At 47.2% G+C, this 17,492-nt stretch overlaps 1 protein-coding gene across 1 annotated transcript in view; it reads right to left on the bottom strand.

Annotated features, from left to right (window-relative positions):
* LMX1A (LIM homeobox transcription factor 1 alpha) overlaps positions 1 to 17,492 on the bottom strand; it is a 155,948-nt gene that overhangs the window by 135,871 nt on the left and 2,585 nt on the right. Inside the window, exon 3 of the mRNA XM_025892226.2 lies at positions 16,984 to 17,170. Within this exon, the coding sequence (XP_025748011.1) occupies positions 16,984 to 17,170 (187 nt within the window). The remainder of the gene's footprint in view (positions 1 to 16,983; positions 17,171 to 17,492) is intronic.

Consider the following 17,492-nt stretch of genomic DNA (forward strand, 5'->3'; position numbering starts at 1 on the left):
ATCTTTAATCCCTATAACATATGTAAAGAGATAGTTTCTGCCTTTTAAGAAATAAGGAGGCAGATTCCTCAGAGGTTAATCTGCCAAGTAACAGAGCTGAGATTTGAACCCTTGTCCACAAGCGAAGTGGGGCTAAGGGGGTACGTCTGACTTTCTGCGGTCCATTCTCATAATCTCCTTTCTTCCACATCACTAACTCTTACCCATTTTGGGATGACAGGCAGCTTCTAGGATCTGACAAAATCTATGGACCCAGAAAAGTGCACGTGTGTACCCATGCACGCTCGCACGCATGCACGCGCGCGTGCGTGCACACACACACACACACACACACAAACACTTACTTCTGAGAAAATAATTCAAGGGACTCACAGACACCCTGAAGCAAAACCCAGGTTTGAAACCTCTACTCCAGACAAAATCTCTAAGTATCAACACGGCTGGATACTTTTTTAAAGATTTTATTTATTTATTTGAGAGAGAGAGAGAGTGAGAGATCACGAGCAGGGGGGAGGGGTAGAGGGAGAAGCAGGCTCACCACTGAGCAAGGGAGCCCGATGTAGGGCTCGATCCCAGGACCCTGGGATCATGACCTGAGCCAAGGGCAGATGCTTTACCAACTGAACCACCCAGGTGCCCTACTGGATTTTTCACTCACTTGTCTCCTTTGAGCTTCCCCCTCCTTTCTGGCTTCTATGGGAGTGTTTAAAGAATAAAATAAGGCTCAGAAGCAGATATATTATCTTGTTCACATCCAAGAAAACTCTTGCTGCCCCCACGACCCCCACAGCCCCCTCTCCCCTCATGTCTTCTCCAACTCAGGAGAAGTGAAATACCCAGCTCAGGGCAATACCCCGGAATCACCTCCCATCTGCTCTTCTGTTTACCACCGGTGTGACACAGCTTTATCAATGAATCCATCACCTCAGGCCTTCCACCGCCAGCGCAGGGTACCTATTACGTTCCAGGCACTGGACTAGTAAACAAAACTGTTCCAGGCTCTGCTCTCGTGAGACTTGCCTGCTAATGGGGGAAACAATACTTTGGCATGATAAAAAAGTAAATTACAGCATATGCTAGAAGGTGGTCAGTGGCTGGAAAAAGGGAAAATAATAGACATATAATGGAGTAGTGGCGATTGTAGGGGTGGGTTTCAGCATTAAATAGATGGATATTTAAGTAGGAAGAAAAGTCAAACTTGTGGATACCAGAGGCAGGGGAGGGAAGGTGTATTTTGTTTCTTTACTGTCTTCCTTCCCCTCTAGAATGTCAGCTCCATGAAGTTAAGGGATTCTCTCTTTGCTGTTGTTCCCGGTTCTCTCCCAAGCGCCTGTAACGATGTCTAGCATGTCATAGGTCCTCAACAAATACAGCTGAATAGGTAAATAAGTGAACAAAGTAAAATTTACCTTTCGGGCTGGCCAAAATGAAGGGTTAGGACCACAGGTCTAAATCCTACCCTAACTACAACAGTATTCTCAATTAAATGATAAATTCAGAGCAGAGAGAAAAGAAACTGAGTCAAGACAGATGCACCTCTTAGAAGGGAAAACTGAAAACTATACGGGAAAAATGATGCTAATCTGAACTCCAACTTTAGAACAACCAAATAAGGAATGGGATTTAAACAAACAAAACGACAACAAAAAAGGAGATCCTATACCAAATAGGGTTTTAAAATTAGAAATGACTCTTGAAATATAGGGCTTCTAAATGCTGAGTGATTCAGGACGCCTGGGTGGCTCAGTTGGTGAAGCGTCTGCTTTGGCTCAGGCCATGATCCCAGGGTCCTGGGATCGAGCCCCACATCGGGCTCCAGGCTCAGCGGGGAGTCTGCTTCTTCCGCTCCCTGCAGCTCCACCTGCTTGTGCTCTCTCGCGCTCTCTCTCAGACAAAAAGAACTAAATAAAATCTTTAAAAAGATAAAGACATGCTGAGTGATTCATCAGTTAGGCTGTCAGCGAGGTGCATGGACATGTGGCAATTAAGACAGATGCCCCCAACCTGGGAAGTGCAGCCACTCACCCCTCGCTGTACTCCCCACTGCAGACCCGCACATCCACAACACTCACCATGCACTGACGACTGTGGATTTTAAGCTTGGTTGTGGCTATTAGCTCAGTATTTACCCCTTGATGCTGATGAGTCTGAGGATACGGGTTGGGTCCCCAAGGAAACAAACAAGCGCTGACTCAGTTCTCTGGCCACAGATTACACCTCTGACTTTGTCCAGTGATCCCACATGTGCATATCCCCAGTTATACAAGGGGACAGAGTGCATCCGTGTGTGTGCATGTGCACACACGTGTTACTCCCCCCACACACAAAAGGGCACGTGTTTCATGTTCAAGAAGGCTAAAAGTGACCACTGAGAACCGAACGACCCCCTTATGGACGTGACAATATCAAACCATGACCCTAAATACATCTCTTCCATCAACTTCTCCTGAAAATGCTATCCAACTCTAAGAAAGAGTAAGTACTATTCGGACGGAGGGCCACAGGCAGGATATACTGTCCCTCCATCTTGCCCCCAGAAGATGGCTCAGCTGGTAAAAAGTCAGGAGTGTGAGCTGCGGGGGATGCCAGAGCACATGACCTTACTGATGGTGACTCTTCTCCTATTACAGGTAACGTGAGCCTCAGAACCTTCCTTTCTCTCCGATTAACTAGTGATATCAGGGCAAAGCTGAATCACTTTGTCGTAACAGTTCAACCCCTGCAATACTGTACATCATTAAATTTTTAAGGGAGCTCATTGGGGAAGTCCTTTAATCCTTTAATAATTGAGTTGAGGAAACGGGGCCAGTGAGGAAGAGCATTTACCTGAGCTGATATGAACTAGGTTTGGCTGCTAATGCCTTTCTAAAGATCCCACTGTGTCCATGGTGCCACTTAAAAGAGTGCAGTCCATTTGGCCCTTGCCCTTTAACTGTCAACAGGGAAATGGAAAAATAATTCATCATGAAGTACCGAAATGTGCATCACAGCGCTCCACACAGCTTTCCCTTCTAGCACTGTGGAGCTCAGTCGAAATCAAATAGAAAAACGCATTTCGTGAATCAGTTGGGTGTCTATGATATTAAATAACCTGTCACTGATTTTTTCCACTGAATTTACTGGCCACAGAGACAGAGCCATTGAAAAATACTCAACTCCCTTGGTAGCACCAATTTCAGCTTCATCCCCTTCTAAGTGAAGAGGTCTGGCCCCTTGACACTTACTTACTTTTTCCTTTCCTAGGGTCATATGGCTATGATGGCCCGAGACCCAAGGAAAGATGCATACCCACCCATACACTGCTCTCCCACTCTCTGTCAAAAATGTTCCCACACCCTCACTGTGCGCGTCAGACAGTTTGGGATCATGCTCCACACCTCCGAGAACTCAAAGGAAAGGCACGGAGGCAAACCATATAAACTCAAAGAGATTATGTGATTTGCCCAGGCCCACCCAGCCAAAGCAGAGGCAAGGGAAGGATTAAGGCTCAAGGCTTCTGGAAAAACCTACTGCTATCTTCTGGGTCACTCCAGTCTCTAGTCTGAGAAAGTTCACATACGAACCAGTTGTGTGAACGAGACCATAAGCAGTGATAGCCAGATGGAGAGAGACCGGGCCACCACAGCTGACAAGGAGGACCACGTCCCCATCCTGGACGCCCTTCTCTTCAGGTTTCTGCTGAGTCTCCCAGGAAGCAAAGGCCCTTCCACTGCCAGACATGTGCACGGTCTAGCTGCCAAGCCCAGCTGACGAGCTCCAGGCTTGGGGAATTGGCCACACCATGCACACCCTGGACCACGCCGTAACCAAATGGAGTTCGGACAAATGAAGAGCAGAGACAGGAAGGTGACAGACAGCCTGGGTTTGCACTAAGACAACTAGTGTCTGAAGAAGAAGGACATGGGCTGGAGCTTCACTCTGCTGGCCCCCGCCGGCCCCTGACCCAGGGTGGCCTTGGGAAAGAAGCAACATGGGAAGCTGCAGTGGCTACCTGAGGAGTGACAGAAAACAGACCCACCTTTGTTGGCCTCCGTTCTGTGGTTCAGTTCCAGCTAATCCACAGAACAAAGGGAATATAAATGGTCAGAACAGAGGAGAGCAGGGCCAGACCCTGTGCCCTGCATGGGTCCCTGAGCCTTCCCCAGTCTTCTCCTCTGTCAGTTGGATGCCCCTCACTCTCCTGGATCCTCAACCTCCTTCCCTTCCTGGTGAAACTCATCTGAGCCATGAAGTAGGCTCAAGACTAGCCCATCCTATGACATCTTCCCTTCATTCTAGCTCCACCCCAGGTACTACTGTGTTTTTTTCCTTCTGATCTTTCTTCTGCTGTCTACCTTCTCAGAAGAGCTGGTCATATCACTCCCTCTGCTACTTCAACTACGTTTTACTTTACGTTTACCCATTTACTTACGTTTACCCATTAAAATGCTGTCCCGTCCCCTCTATGCCTCTGATGAAACTACTCTTGAGGGATGCCTGTGTGGCTCAGTTGGTTAAGTGTCTGCCTTCGGCTCAGGCCATGATCCCAGAGTCCTGGGATCAAGCCCTGCATCGGGCTCCCTGCTCAGCGGGGAGCCTGCTTGTCCCTCTGCTGTTCCCCCTGCTTGTGCTCTCTGTCTCTCTCTGACAAATAAATAAATAAAATCTTAAAAAAAGAAAAAACTACTCTTGATAAGGTTACCAATGACTAACTGCCAATTTCAAGAGCAAATAGGCAGCCCTACTTTTGGAAAGTCCCCACCACTGCCCTGTCTTCCAGAACCTCACTCACCCTGGCATACTCTCCTGCCTCTGTGTCGTCCCCCCACGGATGGGCTTCTTGAATGCCGGTGCTCTTCTTAGCCTATGTGGCATCCCCTTGGGCATTCCCCTCTTCTCGTGACTTATGTGATAATATATCCTAAAGCTCGGGGTCCCTTGGTTATGCATTACTACGTACTATTCAGTAGCTTGGCGCTTACCACAATTTGAAATATGCCTTTATTTATTGGTTTATTTTCTGTCACCTCTTCCATGAAGCTTTTATAACAACCCCAAGCAAGTTACCCATTGATTAACTTATCCATTCAACCCACAGACATTTGTCTAATGCCTACTGTGTGTCAGGTACCGTGCAAGATGCTGGAGATACAGGTCTCAAGAAACAAAACACCAGACAAAAACAGGAAGGTCCCTGCCCTCACAGAGTTTATGACCTACTGACACAGGCCACAAAGCAACAAAAAATATAGACTTCATACGGTGACAAGCACTATGGAGATCATGAAGAGCACTGAGTAATGCAGAACCAAGGGACTTAAACGAGTGGGCTCTCTGTCCTACAGGCCAGGCCTCTCTTCAAACAATCTTATTCTTCTCTTAGGCATCTGTTTAATTTATGTCTCTAAACAGTCTCTGCTAGATTGTTAATACATCCGTGCTTCATCTTACTCATTTTTTACATACCTGGCACATAGAGGAATTTAATAAGTCTGTTTGATGATTAGATGAATGAATGAGCAATTTAATTAATAAACCAACTGTTTATAAGATTCCATTTAATTCTCAATTTGAGAAATCCGCATACAACCAGGTAAAATGCATTCCAGTTACTGCTGTATTACCTGAAATCTCTAGTTTCATTACACGCCAGTTTACAGAGATTAAATTCAGACCCCACATTCCATCTCTCAAAAATTGACTGGAACTAGTTTTAAGTGAATCAAGCGTCAGCACTGGTGAGTGAAATAATACAATACAGGAATACTGTATTTCCTAAAACCAAGATTCCACTATCCCTTTTTTGATCCAGCCAGGTCACGTAATAAACAAGAGGGAGTCAGCAGTTCTGGAAATCGGCCTCATACCAGGGCAGAGCGGGATCTTTTCTAGCTGAGGCTGGGGCTTGCTTGAGCATACAACACAGTTCAGAAGAAACCTTGGAAAAGGGTTATGCAAGGAATGGATGGACAGCTGCTGGCTAGTCCCAATGGAAGTTATGTTTGGAAGGCTCCAGATCTGATATTTAACAGTTCTGCTGCCAAATGTGCAGACAGGCTCCCAGAACAAGCCACCAATAGCAAACTCTGGGAGCTGCAGAGAGAAAAATGGATGCTTGTCTGCCTTTTTGTCATTCTTCCGGTGGGGAAGAACGGCTAAGCTAGAGGGACAATGGAGCCCAATGCAGATGGTATGGGACAGGAAAGGATGGAGGCAGGATGGCTTTGTGGGTGTAGTTTGATAAACAGGAGTGATGGGTGTATGCTAGCAGCTTTCACACACACACACACACACACACACACACACACACACACACACACACAGGCAATCCCCAAATCCAAAAAACTTCCTTTAAAATCACGCAATATATAAACAGCTGACCATCAGAAGGCTGCCTGAAAGCTCAAGTATCTAGCAGGTGGGGACTTGTTTTCCAAGAGCTGGTTCAACAGGACAAACTGAGAATTGTGATCTCACTGAGGTATGAACACCAGAATTCAAGCAGCAGATGGTGTGATTTAGAGGAAAGGCCATTGGACCAGGAGTCCGTGGTTGGGGACAGCATCCCAGCTTCCCTCTTCACCAACAGCATGACCTTGGGCAAGTTCTTAACCTCTCTGAGCCTTAGGTTCCTAGCTATAAAATGCAGAGGGAGGGGGAAAAAAAAACCTCTCCTTATCTAACTTTAGAAATTGTTGTGGGGTCCAAAAAGATAATACATGCAAAGGCTCTTTGAAAATGGGAAAGTGGGGTGCCTGGGTGGCTCAGTCATTTAAGGAACTGCCTTCGGCTCAGGTCATGATCCCAAAGTCCAGGGATCGGGTCCCGCATCGGGCTCCCTGTTCAGCAGGGAGCCTGCTTCTCCCTCTGCCCCTCCCTTCTGCTTGTTCTCTCTCTCTCTGAAAAATAAATAAAATCTTAAAAAAAAGAAAAAAAGAAAATGGAAAAGGATACATTTTTTTCAACACGTCCTTTTAGGGTAATTCCTACAAGCCAAGCACTGACCTGTATACTTTATAAATATTAACCCAAAGTGACCCTATGAGGTTGGTACTATCATTACTCCTCGTTTTATTTTATTTTTTTTAAACATTTTATTTATTTATTTATTTTTGACAGAGAGAGCGAGAGAGCACAAGCAGGGGGAGCAGGAGGAGAGGGAGAAGCAGGCTCCCTGCTCATGTGGGGCTCGATCCCAGGACCCTGGAATCATGACCGGAGCTGAAGGCAGACGCTTAACCATCTGAACCACCCAGGCGCCCCTCATTACCCCCATTTTAGAGAGAGGAAACCAGTACTGAGAAAGTAAGACTCTTGCCCGTGGAAATGGCTAGTGAGCAACAGAGCAAGGACGTGATCCCAGACACCCAGACACCCACAGTCTATGCTCTTAACCACTACACCATGCAGAGTTACCATGCACAGCTCCTGAGAATCTACATTCGTTTACTCATATAAAAAAAGTCAGCAATAATACCCAACCTCGTATAGTTCTCTGCATTTTACCAAAAAGCTTTCCGTGTTCATTTTCTTACTCAATTCTCACAACAACGCTACGAGGTTGTGAACATATTCCCTTATACAAATAAGGACATTGTGGTTTGGACATCTCTTGACAGTAGGACATGTGTTTCCAGTTATTTTCCAGCAATGGAGGGAGCTACGCAGTGCCCAAACCAACCATACCCACCTGTCCAACCGCTTCCATCTATGGATATGGATTTTTGAAATGGAAGAGCCCGACCAAGAGCAGAACCCAGAAGAAAAGGAGCAGGTATATAATCACGACCCAGCCTTATACACAGACAAACAGGAAAGCACCTTCGAAGTGGTATTTGCATTGTCCATAATTATCTCCTATACTGGTCCCATTCTAGGACCTCAAATCCTACTGTAAGGTAGTCATTCCTTTTCAACTGAATGCCCTTCAAGTTAAAAAGTATCTTTGAAAGAACACCACATTCTCATGTACATCCCAAGTGAATTATTTCATAATACTTGTCCAATTTGACAGATAGCTAAGACCAAGCGCTAGCCTGTACACAAGATAATATGAAATTTGAAAGGTCACAAGGTGGGTTCAGAGCACAAGATAAGCAAGACTGAGCTGAGATCCTGAAAACGGGGTGGTATAACTAGTGCTCTGGATGAATCTAGGCATGCCAGGTGCATAGAGCCCCAAGGGAAAGAGAGGCACAGGGACCAAGCAACACTCCTGCCAAGGAAATGCAAGAGAGGGTCTTCTGGAATGTTCTTCCACTTTGGGTTTCCAAAGTATACCTCGCGGCTCCGCCGACTGGATTTCGTCTCTGAGGAGCTGTGCCTGGATCCCTGTGAAGGGGGCGGCCATCACTGTCTGTGCAGCCGGAAGACATGCACAAAGGAATCCCTGCTACAATGCAGGAGGGCAGGAGGAGAAGGCGTGAGAGGAGCCAGCAGCAGGGGAGGAAGCTCTCGATGGTTATGTTAAAAAGGATTTGTTCCACTGTCAAAACCAGAAAGCTCTCCCCAAGAGCCTGCTTTAGGAAAGGAAGCCTGAAATGACAGAGAGGGGGTGGGTGTATTAAGGAGGCTCCTTGGAAAAGAGGCTGAAGTGAGGGGGAGAGTGGCACTGGGCCAAAGGCAGGTATGGCCGGAAAAATCCACCTCTGAACTGGGATGGTCCATCCGCCAACGCCTGGGGAAAGGACAGAAACTGGGCTCTGGCATTTCTGCTGGGTCCCAGAAAGAGGGCTCCCCAAGCCAGCCTCACTCTCTAGGGCAAGGACAGTCCTTTAAGTCCAGGCCCCTGGAGCACTCATCCACCCTGGTTCTCCCCAGGGACTAGGAGAGGGCCCAGTGGCCACCAAGCTCCTGAAAACTGTACAAGCCACGCCTTCTCCACTCAACTGCCCATTCCCCACTGGGGACCCCACCTTATCTCCCAAAGACATCAACCCCTTCTCCAGCATGGAGCTAGGGGCCCCAGGCCAAGCTGTGGCATCGGCTCCTACTTAGTTAGGTTCAGGCTATTGGAGTACTCAAACAAAGACATATTTGGACCCTCCTGCAGAGAGAGAGGGGACCGTTCCTGGGCCCAGAGGGAGCTGCCCTTAATCTGCTGCACAGTGAATGACAACAATGTTAAGAATGAAAATATGGTTTGGGGGGATCGTCCCCAGGAGCCCAACATTTTGGTATTTAAAGGAACTTTAATGAGCTTAAGAGGCTAATCTTGAGTTCAGGAGGGGGTGTTTTGTTTTGTTTTGTTTTCAAAAATCCTTTTAAAGGTTCCTGAGGCTCCAGAGGGAGGGGGCACCAGAACTGTGAGTCAAGGCGTGGCGCTGGAGTAGCTGAGGGGCCCGGATGGAACAGGAAAGGAGGCTGCTAGAAAGATCCCCCCCCACTGCAGCCGCAGAACCTGGTGCTCTAGAGATAAAGGAGGGTTCTTCCCAGGCTGGATAAGTGCCATGTCCACAGAAGCAGCAAGAAGCTGAGAATGAACGGTGTGTTTACATCCTATCAGGATGCCAGTCGGGTTTCTCACCAAATAACTCCTTCTGGTTTACTGGTGACAGCATCAGACGCAGGTGCTTCTCTGACCACCCCCTCTCCCCCAGAAACATCCACCTAGAGTGGCAGCACATAAGGTGGCATCCATGGAGGTACGAGGCACACTCAGAAGATGTGCAGGGGCCCCTAACCGGTCACCCAAAGAGCAAGGGTCATGGGATCGTGCAAACCTGAGGGGTATGCCCCTTGCCAATGACTGAGCCGAACCCTGCTCCATAACTGGGTGGCCATGGGACAGGACTCTGACTTTTGCATCCAGAAGACTAATTAGTTTCCCCCACGTGAGCAAATCAAAAGAGGACTCATGGCCCATACGGATGGCCGGGGGGGGGGGGGGGGAATGAAACAGTTGATGAGATGGTATTTAAGTAAGATCTGATGCTGGCAAGAGTCAAGTTACTAGAATTCCACAGGGCACAGGGGAGTGAGGGGGAGGCAGAATGGGATGGGGCCAGATGTGAGCACCAGATAGAGCATGTGGTCCATTCCCAGCAATGCTGGACGCTAAAGATATTTGTTATATGCGCAGAGTTTAATTGGGCCTGTCAGGCAAGGTAGGCCAGCCCATAGTGGCCAGCCATCCATCAGGGCTGGTCCATTATAGGATAATAATGATCAAACAGCAATCTAATAGGATGGGGAGACACTGGAGTCAGAAAACCCAGACATGTTTACTGTTATCCAAAAACAGGATCCCCAAACTGGAAGCTGGAAAGGCTGGGAGAGACCAAACTCTTTCATGGAGCTTCAGCTAGAGGGCTGGGAAAAGCACAGTCCATTTTTGTATTTTCAGTTGTTGTGACATTATGGTACGCTAATGGGGAATCCGGCAATGGTTTCCTTAGATTCTGGCTAATCCAAGCATGGTGGCCAGGTGACAAGCTCCTCGGTTCGCCGACTGAGAAGAACAGCCCAGAGGTAGGTTTTAAAAAAATTTTTTTTAATTACTCAGCTGCGGTTGTCTGTGATGGGACCAAGTCTACACATAAGGTGGGAAACGGATGGGGGGCCATGGTTTTTATTCCTTCCATGATGTCTTCGCTAATACGTCAGTGTTTCTGCTGCATTCCAATCGAATCTGCTGTGTAATGCCCAAAGAAACTTAATCCCTATCCTAAGTCTCATTTTATTTATTTTCAGTAGTGTGAAAACAAACATGTAGCAAGATGACAGTGTTTACACCTCCTTTTTAGCCGATACAGCTCTAATCCTCCCGCTAATTAATGCCAGGGCCCGTAGCAGTTTTATTAATTTCGTCCTGGTTAAAAATATAGAGACAGATAACTGTGCTTGACTAAAATAACAATTTGACATTTGGAAGGTGTTTCCCTCATTTCAGCAAGGCGGTTGGCGGGGTTTCATTTAATATATGACAAAGAGACACAAAGCGGCAGCCGACACTGGTCAGCGATAACATAACTAATTCCAATTGTGATAAATTGACTAAAATGTCCCGCAGCGTGCTAGTCAAAAAGACTGCGGAGACCATGTAAATCCCAAGCCGGTTTTCCTGTAGGTTCCAGTAAAACAGGGCACACAGGAAAAAGAAGGGCCTCTGGTCTCCTGTCCCCTAATATCATTTCCTTCAGAACCCTTTCTTCATTTTGCTCCTAAAATCACCAACTTTCCCACACCAAAGCTGCAAAGGCCACTGGCAACACCGTTCTGCATGTCACTAAGAGACTTTCAGAAAAACACAGGTGTTCCTAGGGGGCAGCCTTAGGCCTGCTGGCAAGAGGACAGGGCCCTCCTGGGAGAGGGACCCTGCTGCTCGCCACAGAGGCTGGGAGAGGCACGCCACCCCCGGCGGGGCCCCCAATCCTCCTGATCTCAGCCTGCAAGTGGCTTGCTAAGAGCTCCCCTCTGAAGATGTGAAAGGACACTGAAAAATCCACATTAGAAAGATATTTAAAAAAAAAAGAATTGAAAAGCACTCAAATAGGGCTAAGGGTTCAGTTATGGCAGAAATTATTTTTAAATCTTTCCATGTGATTGCACATTTCCCCCACATCGCTCATTCCCTAATGTTGTACAACTGTACTTAACACTCAAGTGATCGGGATTCAATGTGGGTCATTTTGAACGTGACGGGATTCAACAATGACCTGTGGTATGGGCGTTGACTCTAAGAGGCTTTACTAAATTTCTGATAATATAAGGAATATTTTAAATCCTCGCCTCTTGTTTCACTTCGAAATGCCGCGACCCAAACAATTTCTTTGACCGCAAAGAATAATTAGCCGATAATTTAAGAAATGGAATTGTTCTCATTAGAGCAAGAATACCTGCTCATGACCTCCAAAAAAATTTCTTCCGGAATTAGAAAGCAATGGCAAGGCCTCTCTAAAATCAATAACAGTATTTTGGCGAATGCAAAACTTATAAATGAGAAAAATGAAACTGAAAGGCAAGACAAACAATGAACTTTCAGAACAGCTCCTGTCACTGAAATCTAAAAGCAAAAACAGCTCCTTAGCTGGGTAGATGACAGAAGTCCCAGGACTCTAGAGTATGTACAACTGGACTGGATAAATAACTTTTTATAATGTGCTCCATTTATGTAAGGATCAAAAGAATCCCACAGCCCTCCACTGAAAAGCAATGTTCATATACAATTCCCAGAATACTATTAATATCTACTTGTGCTGTCTAATTTTATTTCAAAATTTTAAGTCTTAGATTCCAAGGAAGTCCTACCCGGGGACCAATCCATATAAAAAGAGAAAACACCTCTGAGCAAGGACTGTTTCCAATCACCCTGCAAATAAAAAAAGAGATTACTCGGCCCACACCAACACACAGCCACAGCCCGTGGACGGTGCTTATCCCGAGCTAAACCCCCCTGCAATTTAATGCAGACATCAATTTATTACCTAGCTGTGTTTGATTTTTATATTCCTTACATTTTATTATACCAGGAGTGGGGCCAACAAAAGATCAAGTACAGCAAAAACCTACAACTGCCTCTGTAATTTCATCTGTGGGCTCCCTTCTAGGAGTAACTGTATGCCCAATTTTGATCTGCAAGTAATGTCACAGTAATAAAACCAAACTAATTAACTAATTCTTCTCCCTACACACAGACACACACACACACACACACACACACACACACACACACACACACCCCCTACACTACCTTGATAAAACGCAGAATTAGTTCATTACTGGTCCTAATAGAGATCATTACCCCAGCCATTTTCTCCGAGGGGCTGCCAATCAGCAGGGCAAAGGCAAGACAGAGAAAGCTCTAAATGTGACATCCGCTCTGCCCCCATTTTAGTCCCTGTCTTCAGAAAATTGGTCTGCTCCAAAAGAAAGGGGAGACAACATGGACCGGCCCTCTGAGGAAAGGTCTCCCAAGGCCTGGGATTTGCTGACATGTGGGGAGTTGTGATGTTATGAGAACAGACCTGATGACAGCAGCACTAGCCCACTCTGCTCCGAGGGTGTCCAGAACAATCTAAGGGATAATGATAAACTTCACATGTGAGGGGAGAGGGCCCCGGCTGACGCACCAAGCTGCCAGGCACATGAAAGAAACAATATAAACTTGATTTAAATGTGGGATCCCTTCCAGAAGGCTTAATTATCTATTGTATTACTACATTCCCGTTATTCAGCAGCCTCTTCTGTCTCCAGCTGAAGTCCAACTACAGTATTTGTTTGGAACAAATTCAGGGAAAACTCCAAACTACCCAGATCACAGAGGACTCAGTTAAATAGGGAACAACAGTTATATAAATAGAAGTCCCCTAGGCTGGAAAATATTTGGTTATCTGCTAACTTTCAGGCACACTGAAAAGAGTGGAATCCAGTTTTTAAACATCCTTACCTATAGCACCCTCCTGTTTTAAATCACTCGGTACAGCTTCAGCAATTCTGTAAACGTCTCATCCCACCTAACTAGTTATTTTTCTTTGATGACCTGTCATGCTCAAAAAAGATCACCTCCAGTTCTTAATTTCTGTGGACATTCATAAATCAGTGTTCTGCACTCTGGCCCTAAATGTTTATTTGTTTTGGATGATCAGAAGATAAATGACTCCTAAGGGTGTCATAGTGTAAGAGACAAATATTTAACAAAACATCCTGAAGTCTGAAATGAATGGCTGTGTCTCAGATGCCACTGTCCATTGCATTTTTTTTAATTAGACAAATTTGGTGTTTGACACCAAGAAGGTGTAACCACTAGCTGATCGAGTAGAATTTGCACTTTTTAGCTGGCCACCTGACTCCACGAATAGGCAGCTAATAATTCAAGTGTAAAACTGCCCACAGCCAGGAAAGCACCTATAAATGGTTAAAACAAATACAATAAACTTGCTTTGTTAATATTATGTTTCTGCCCTTCACCGAAGACTGCACACTAGCTATGCGTTCTTTCATTTTAATGTGTAGGAACAGCATTTCAACTTGGCGAATCTGGCGAGCAGGGCATGCCTGACCTGCATCTTCATGATGTGCTTCCTCATTTACCCCCACGCAGCCCCACCACCTCACCTCCAGCTCTTTTTCCTCTCCCTCCGTTTGCCTTGTCTGGGCCTCAGATTTTAAAAAGATCCACCCAAAAGGGCAAAATTATTTTTAAATAATCAGTTCATTCAAGAGGAAAAAAGTGCTCTCTGTGACTATCTCATGATACCTGTAACTGAAAACGTCCTTCTGGATGACAAAGATCTGGTCATTCCAGAGGGCTCCTAGGCAATACCTATTCCTGCACTTAGAGGAGGCTTCTAAGAAATCCTTGACAGTTGGGAGAATACAGAAGGCAAACCGGCAAGGCTAAAAGCCCCCTGAAGGCAACTCCATCTCATAGCCTCTCAGCACACAGCCCCTTGCCTTGCATAGAGAAGCTTGATGATAACAGGTGGCTGAACAAAGGAATTTGTCTGCAGCCTAGTTTTGAAACAAACAACCACAGCAACCGCGATGCATGCTGATGCCATGAAGATGATCAGATATATTAAAACCCCATTTTGTTGGGAAAAGGGAATGGGGTTGGGATGGGGAACAGAGGAGAAACTAAGAATAAAACTCATCTTTTAAAAAAAATATTGAGGGGTTGGGCACAGACCCGTGCTGACAGGGCGCCATGAGCTAAACGAGTGCGAGCAACTCCATTTTGGACATGTGTTTCCAAAATAGATGTTAAAATTAAAATTAAACCCCCTCATTGTAACGTCAACACCTCTCTGAACAATGCAGCTTGCGTTCCTCTACAAAATCTTCCTGGTTCCGGCCAACAGCTTGCAAGTCGATCCCTGCAATTTTCCCTTTGCAGAAATAGCTGTGAGAGAGGAGAACTGACCTCAGTGGGCTCCTAATAAGCCCAAACCGCGCCAAACCTGGGGGGCTGAAATGGAGGGGACATTGTTGTGTTAAGTACTTTACAACAACTGTTTCTTCCCCTCTTGACACAGCCTGACTTCCTTAAAGAAGATCTGACTGGCCAGACAGCTGTGTTGACCCTTAAGCCTTCTTTGATTCGTGATTTTTTTTTTAACAAACAGAATAGAAATTCACAATCCAAATCCTTTCCTAAGCTCCAACACTTTTGAATTCGCTAGTGTTGTGCCTGAAGGATGTGGACATCTCAGTAATCTATAAGCAGAAAGATAAAGATTGGGTCTACACAATCCCAAAACCTTCAGATGAAAAGCAAGATGGGGGGGGGGAGCGAACAATCAACCAGAAGCTTTATCCAAAGGTGATACTTGAAGTTCTGCGGGCAAAATCTGCTTAATTCCCTAAAAATTGCACTTTTCACTCAGACACTGTGGCAACAAACAGACAACCAAGAACAGATACGGGCATGTCTTCTTTAAAAAATGTTAACCATAATTACCACTTTGTAAAGTGGTCATGTGTTTTCATTTCTTTATTCATTCCTGTATTGTCCAACGGGTCCAAAGCAGAATGTGTATTCTTTTTAGTGCTAAAAATGTAAAGTTATCTTTTCAAAATGCCCAGTACCCCTTCCACAGGAGGATTAGGGTTAGTAAAATTCAAGAAGAGAATGGCAAAGGAGCACTGTCCGGCAGAAAAAATGGTGCGTGGGTGTGTGTGTGTGTGTGTGTGTGTGTGTGTGTGTGGTCACTAGGTGTAACCGCTTTGCCTGTGTTCAGGAAACCTCACAGCCCAGGCAACCCTGAAAGGAAGATATTTCTGTTCTCAGTGGTTTTTTTTTTCTTTTTTCTTATATGGAGCCTTCTGCACACCCCCCTTCCCTGTGTTTTCAATAACGTGATAGGAACTGCTTTTCCTGCACACTGCCCCTGCCTTGATTATCCTCCCGACTGCTGTCTCTTTTATTCACCAGTAACAAATGCGGAATTCTCCTGGGCGCGCACGCGCGTCCCCTCGGCCACACACACCAATCTAGTGTGCAAAAAGAGAGGCCTGCGATGCCGCCGCTTTTCTTTCCTTCAGTACCACGCACAGCTTTGCGAAGTCCGTGTCCGCATTGACTAGCCCTTTTGACAAGGAAAAGCAGTTCTCTCTCCATGGACCCACTAAGCAACTCCGGGCCTGTCTGGCGAGAACCAGGAAATCCTTCTAACTCCCATCCAGGCCGCATCCAGGCTTTAGGCATTACAAAAATCTAGATTCCAAATAATTTACTTTCTTAAATACCTGCCGCCTAATTCTCCTCCAAACACACCAGAACGGTCACGTCGGCAGGAGACAACTGAATCCGGCGCAAGGCTGCAGGGCACACCCACGCGGGAATTCGGGGTCGGGGCAGGGGGAGCTGTGCAGTGGAGGAGGGAGTCTCAGATCAGGCCCCGTTTCTGGCCTAACCGCCCCTGCGCCCCAGGGTTTTTGAGAAACGGGGCGGGGATCGGGGACAGTGAGAGAAAAGGCAAACAGGATGTGCGCGGAGCTCAGGCCCCCCCCCCCCCCCCCCGCACCATTTCTGAGCCCAGTCTGTCGCGAAGCCAGGGGACAAAGCCAAGCGGGAACCGCGCACAGGGGACGGAAGCCGTGGGAGCAGAAACTTCGCTGCTCGCCCTAAGCGCCTGGGTGGCGCAGACACGTGGCTAAGACGGAGTGGGAACCCCGTGAGCAGACATGGGCCACTGGCAGCCCGCAGGGCACCCCAGGGAAGGGGAGAGCCGGGAATGAGAGGGATGGGGTCGGAGCCCCCACAGAGGTGTGTCCCCCTGGAAGCACCAGGTCGGAGTAGGAGCCTGGGAGGACTGCACACCAGGCGAGCACACCGTGGACGGTGGCGTCACTCGCGCCCCTGTGGGCCGGGCCGTGGCAGGGCGCACCGCGCACGTCTCCAAGGCCCGGGGGAGGGCAGCCCGCTACAAGCTGGGGGTGAACCGGCCCTCCGCGTCTCTGGGTGCACGGGTGCCTCTCGCGCCATCCCGAAGCCGATGGGGGTAAAGGAGGACCGAGTCTCCAGCGCTTGCTGGTGACCGCGTGGGGGCCGCGCTCACTTACTTCTCGTAGTCATACTTGCAGTAGAGCTTCTTGTCCCGGTAGAAGCAGGTGGTCTCCAGGGGCTCTTTGCAGGAGGCGCACTGCACGCACTGTTCATGCCAGAAGCTGTCGTTGAGCCTCAGCAGAAACCTGTCCGAGATGACCCGTTGACAGCCCTCGCAGACAGACTTGGGGCTCACCGCTCTGCCTACAGCAGCAATAGACGTTCTCGGGTCAACCGCGCCGGCCCAGCATCCCGGCCAAAGCTGGCCGGGACCCGCTCTGTTCACTACACGCCCACGGACTTCTCCCGCGCCCCCACCCTGGGAAGCCCCCGCTAATCAACCAAACCGCGTTTTAGAGAACAGAGAAAAATCGAACCAGGTGTTGTTTCTAACAAACAGCAGCTCTATGGGAAGGTTCACATTCTACCGGGGAGGGGGCGTAAATCAATAATAAGGGACCTTAATTATCAAACCTACCCAGGTATTCGCGCAAATGTGCGCACAGCCAGTAAAATTAGGCTACAG

This window comes from Callorhinus ursinus, unplaced genomic scaffold, assembly GCF_003265705.2.
Source record: "Callorhinus ursinus isolate GAN/ISIS: 27379988/994484 unplaced genomic scaffold, GSC_fseal_2.0 scaffold54, whole genome shotgun sequence".
In the NCBI taxonomy this organism is placed as follows: domain Eukaryota; kingdom Metazoa; phylum Chordata; class Mammalia; order Carnivora; family Otariidae; genus Callorhinus; species Callorhinus ursinus.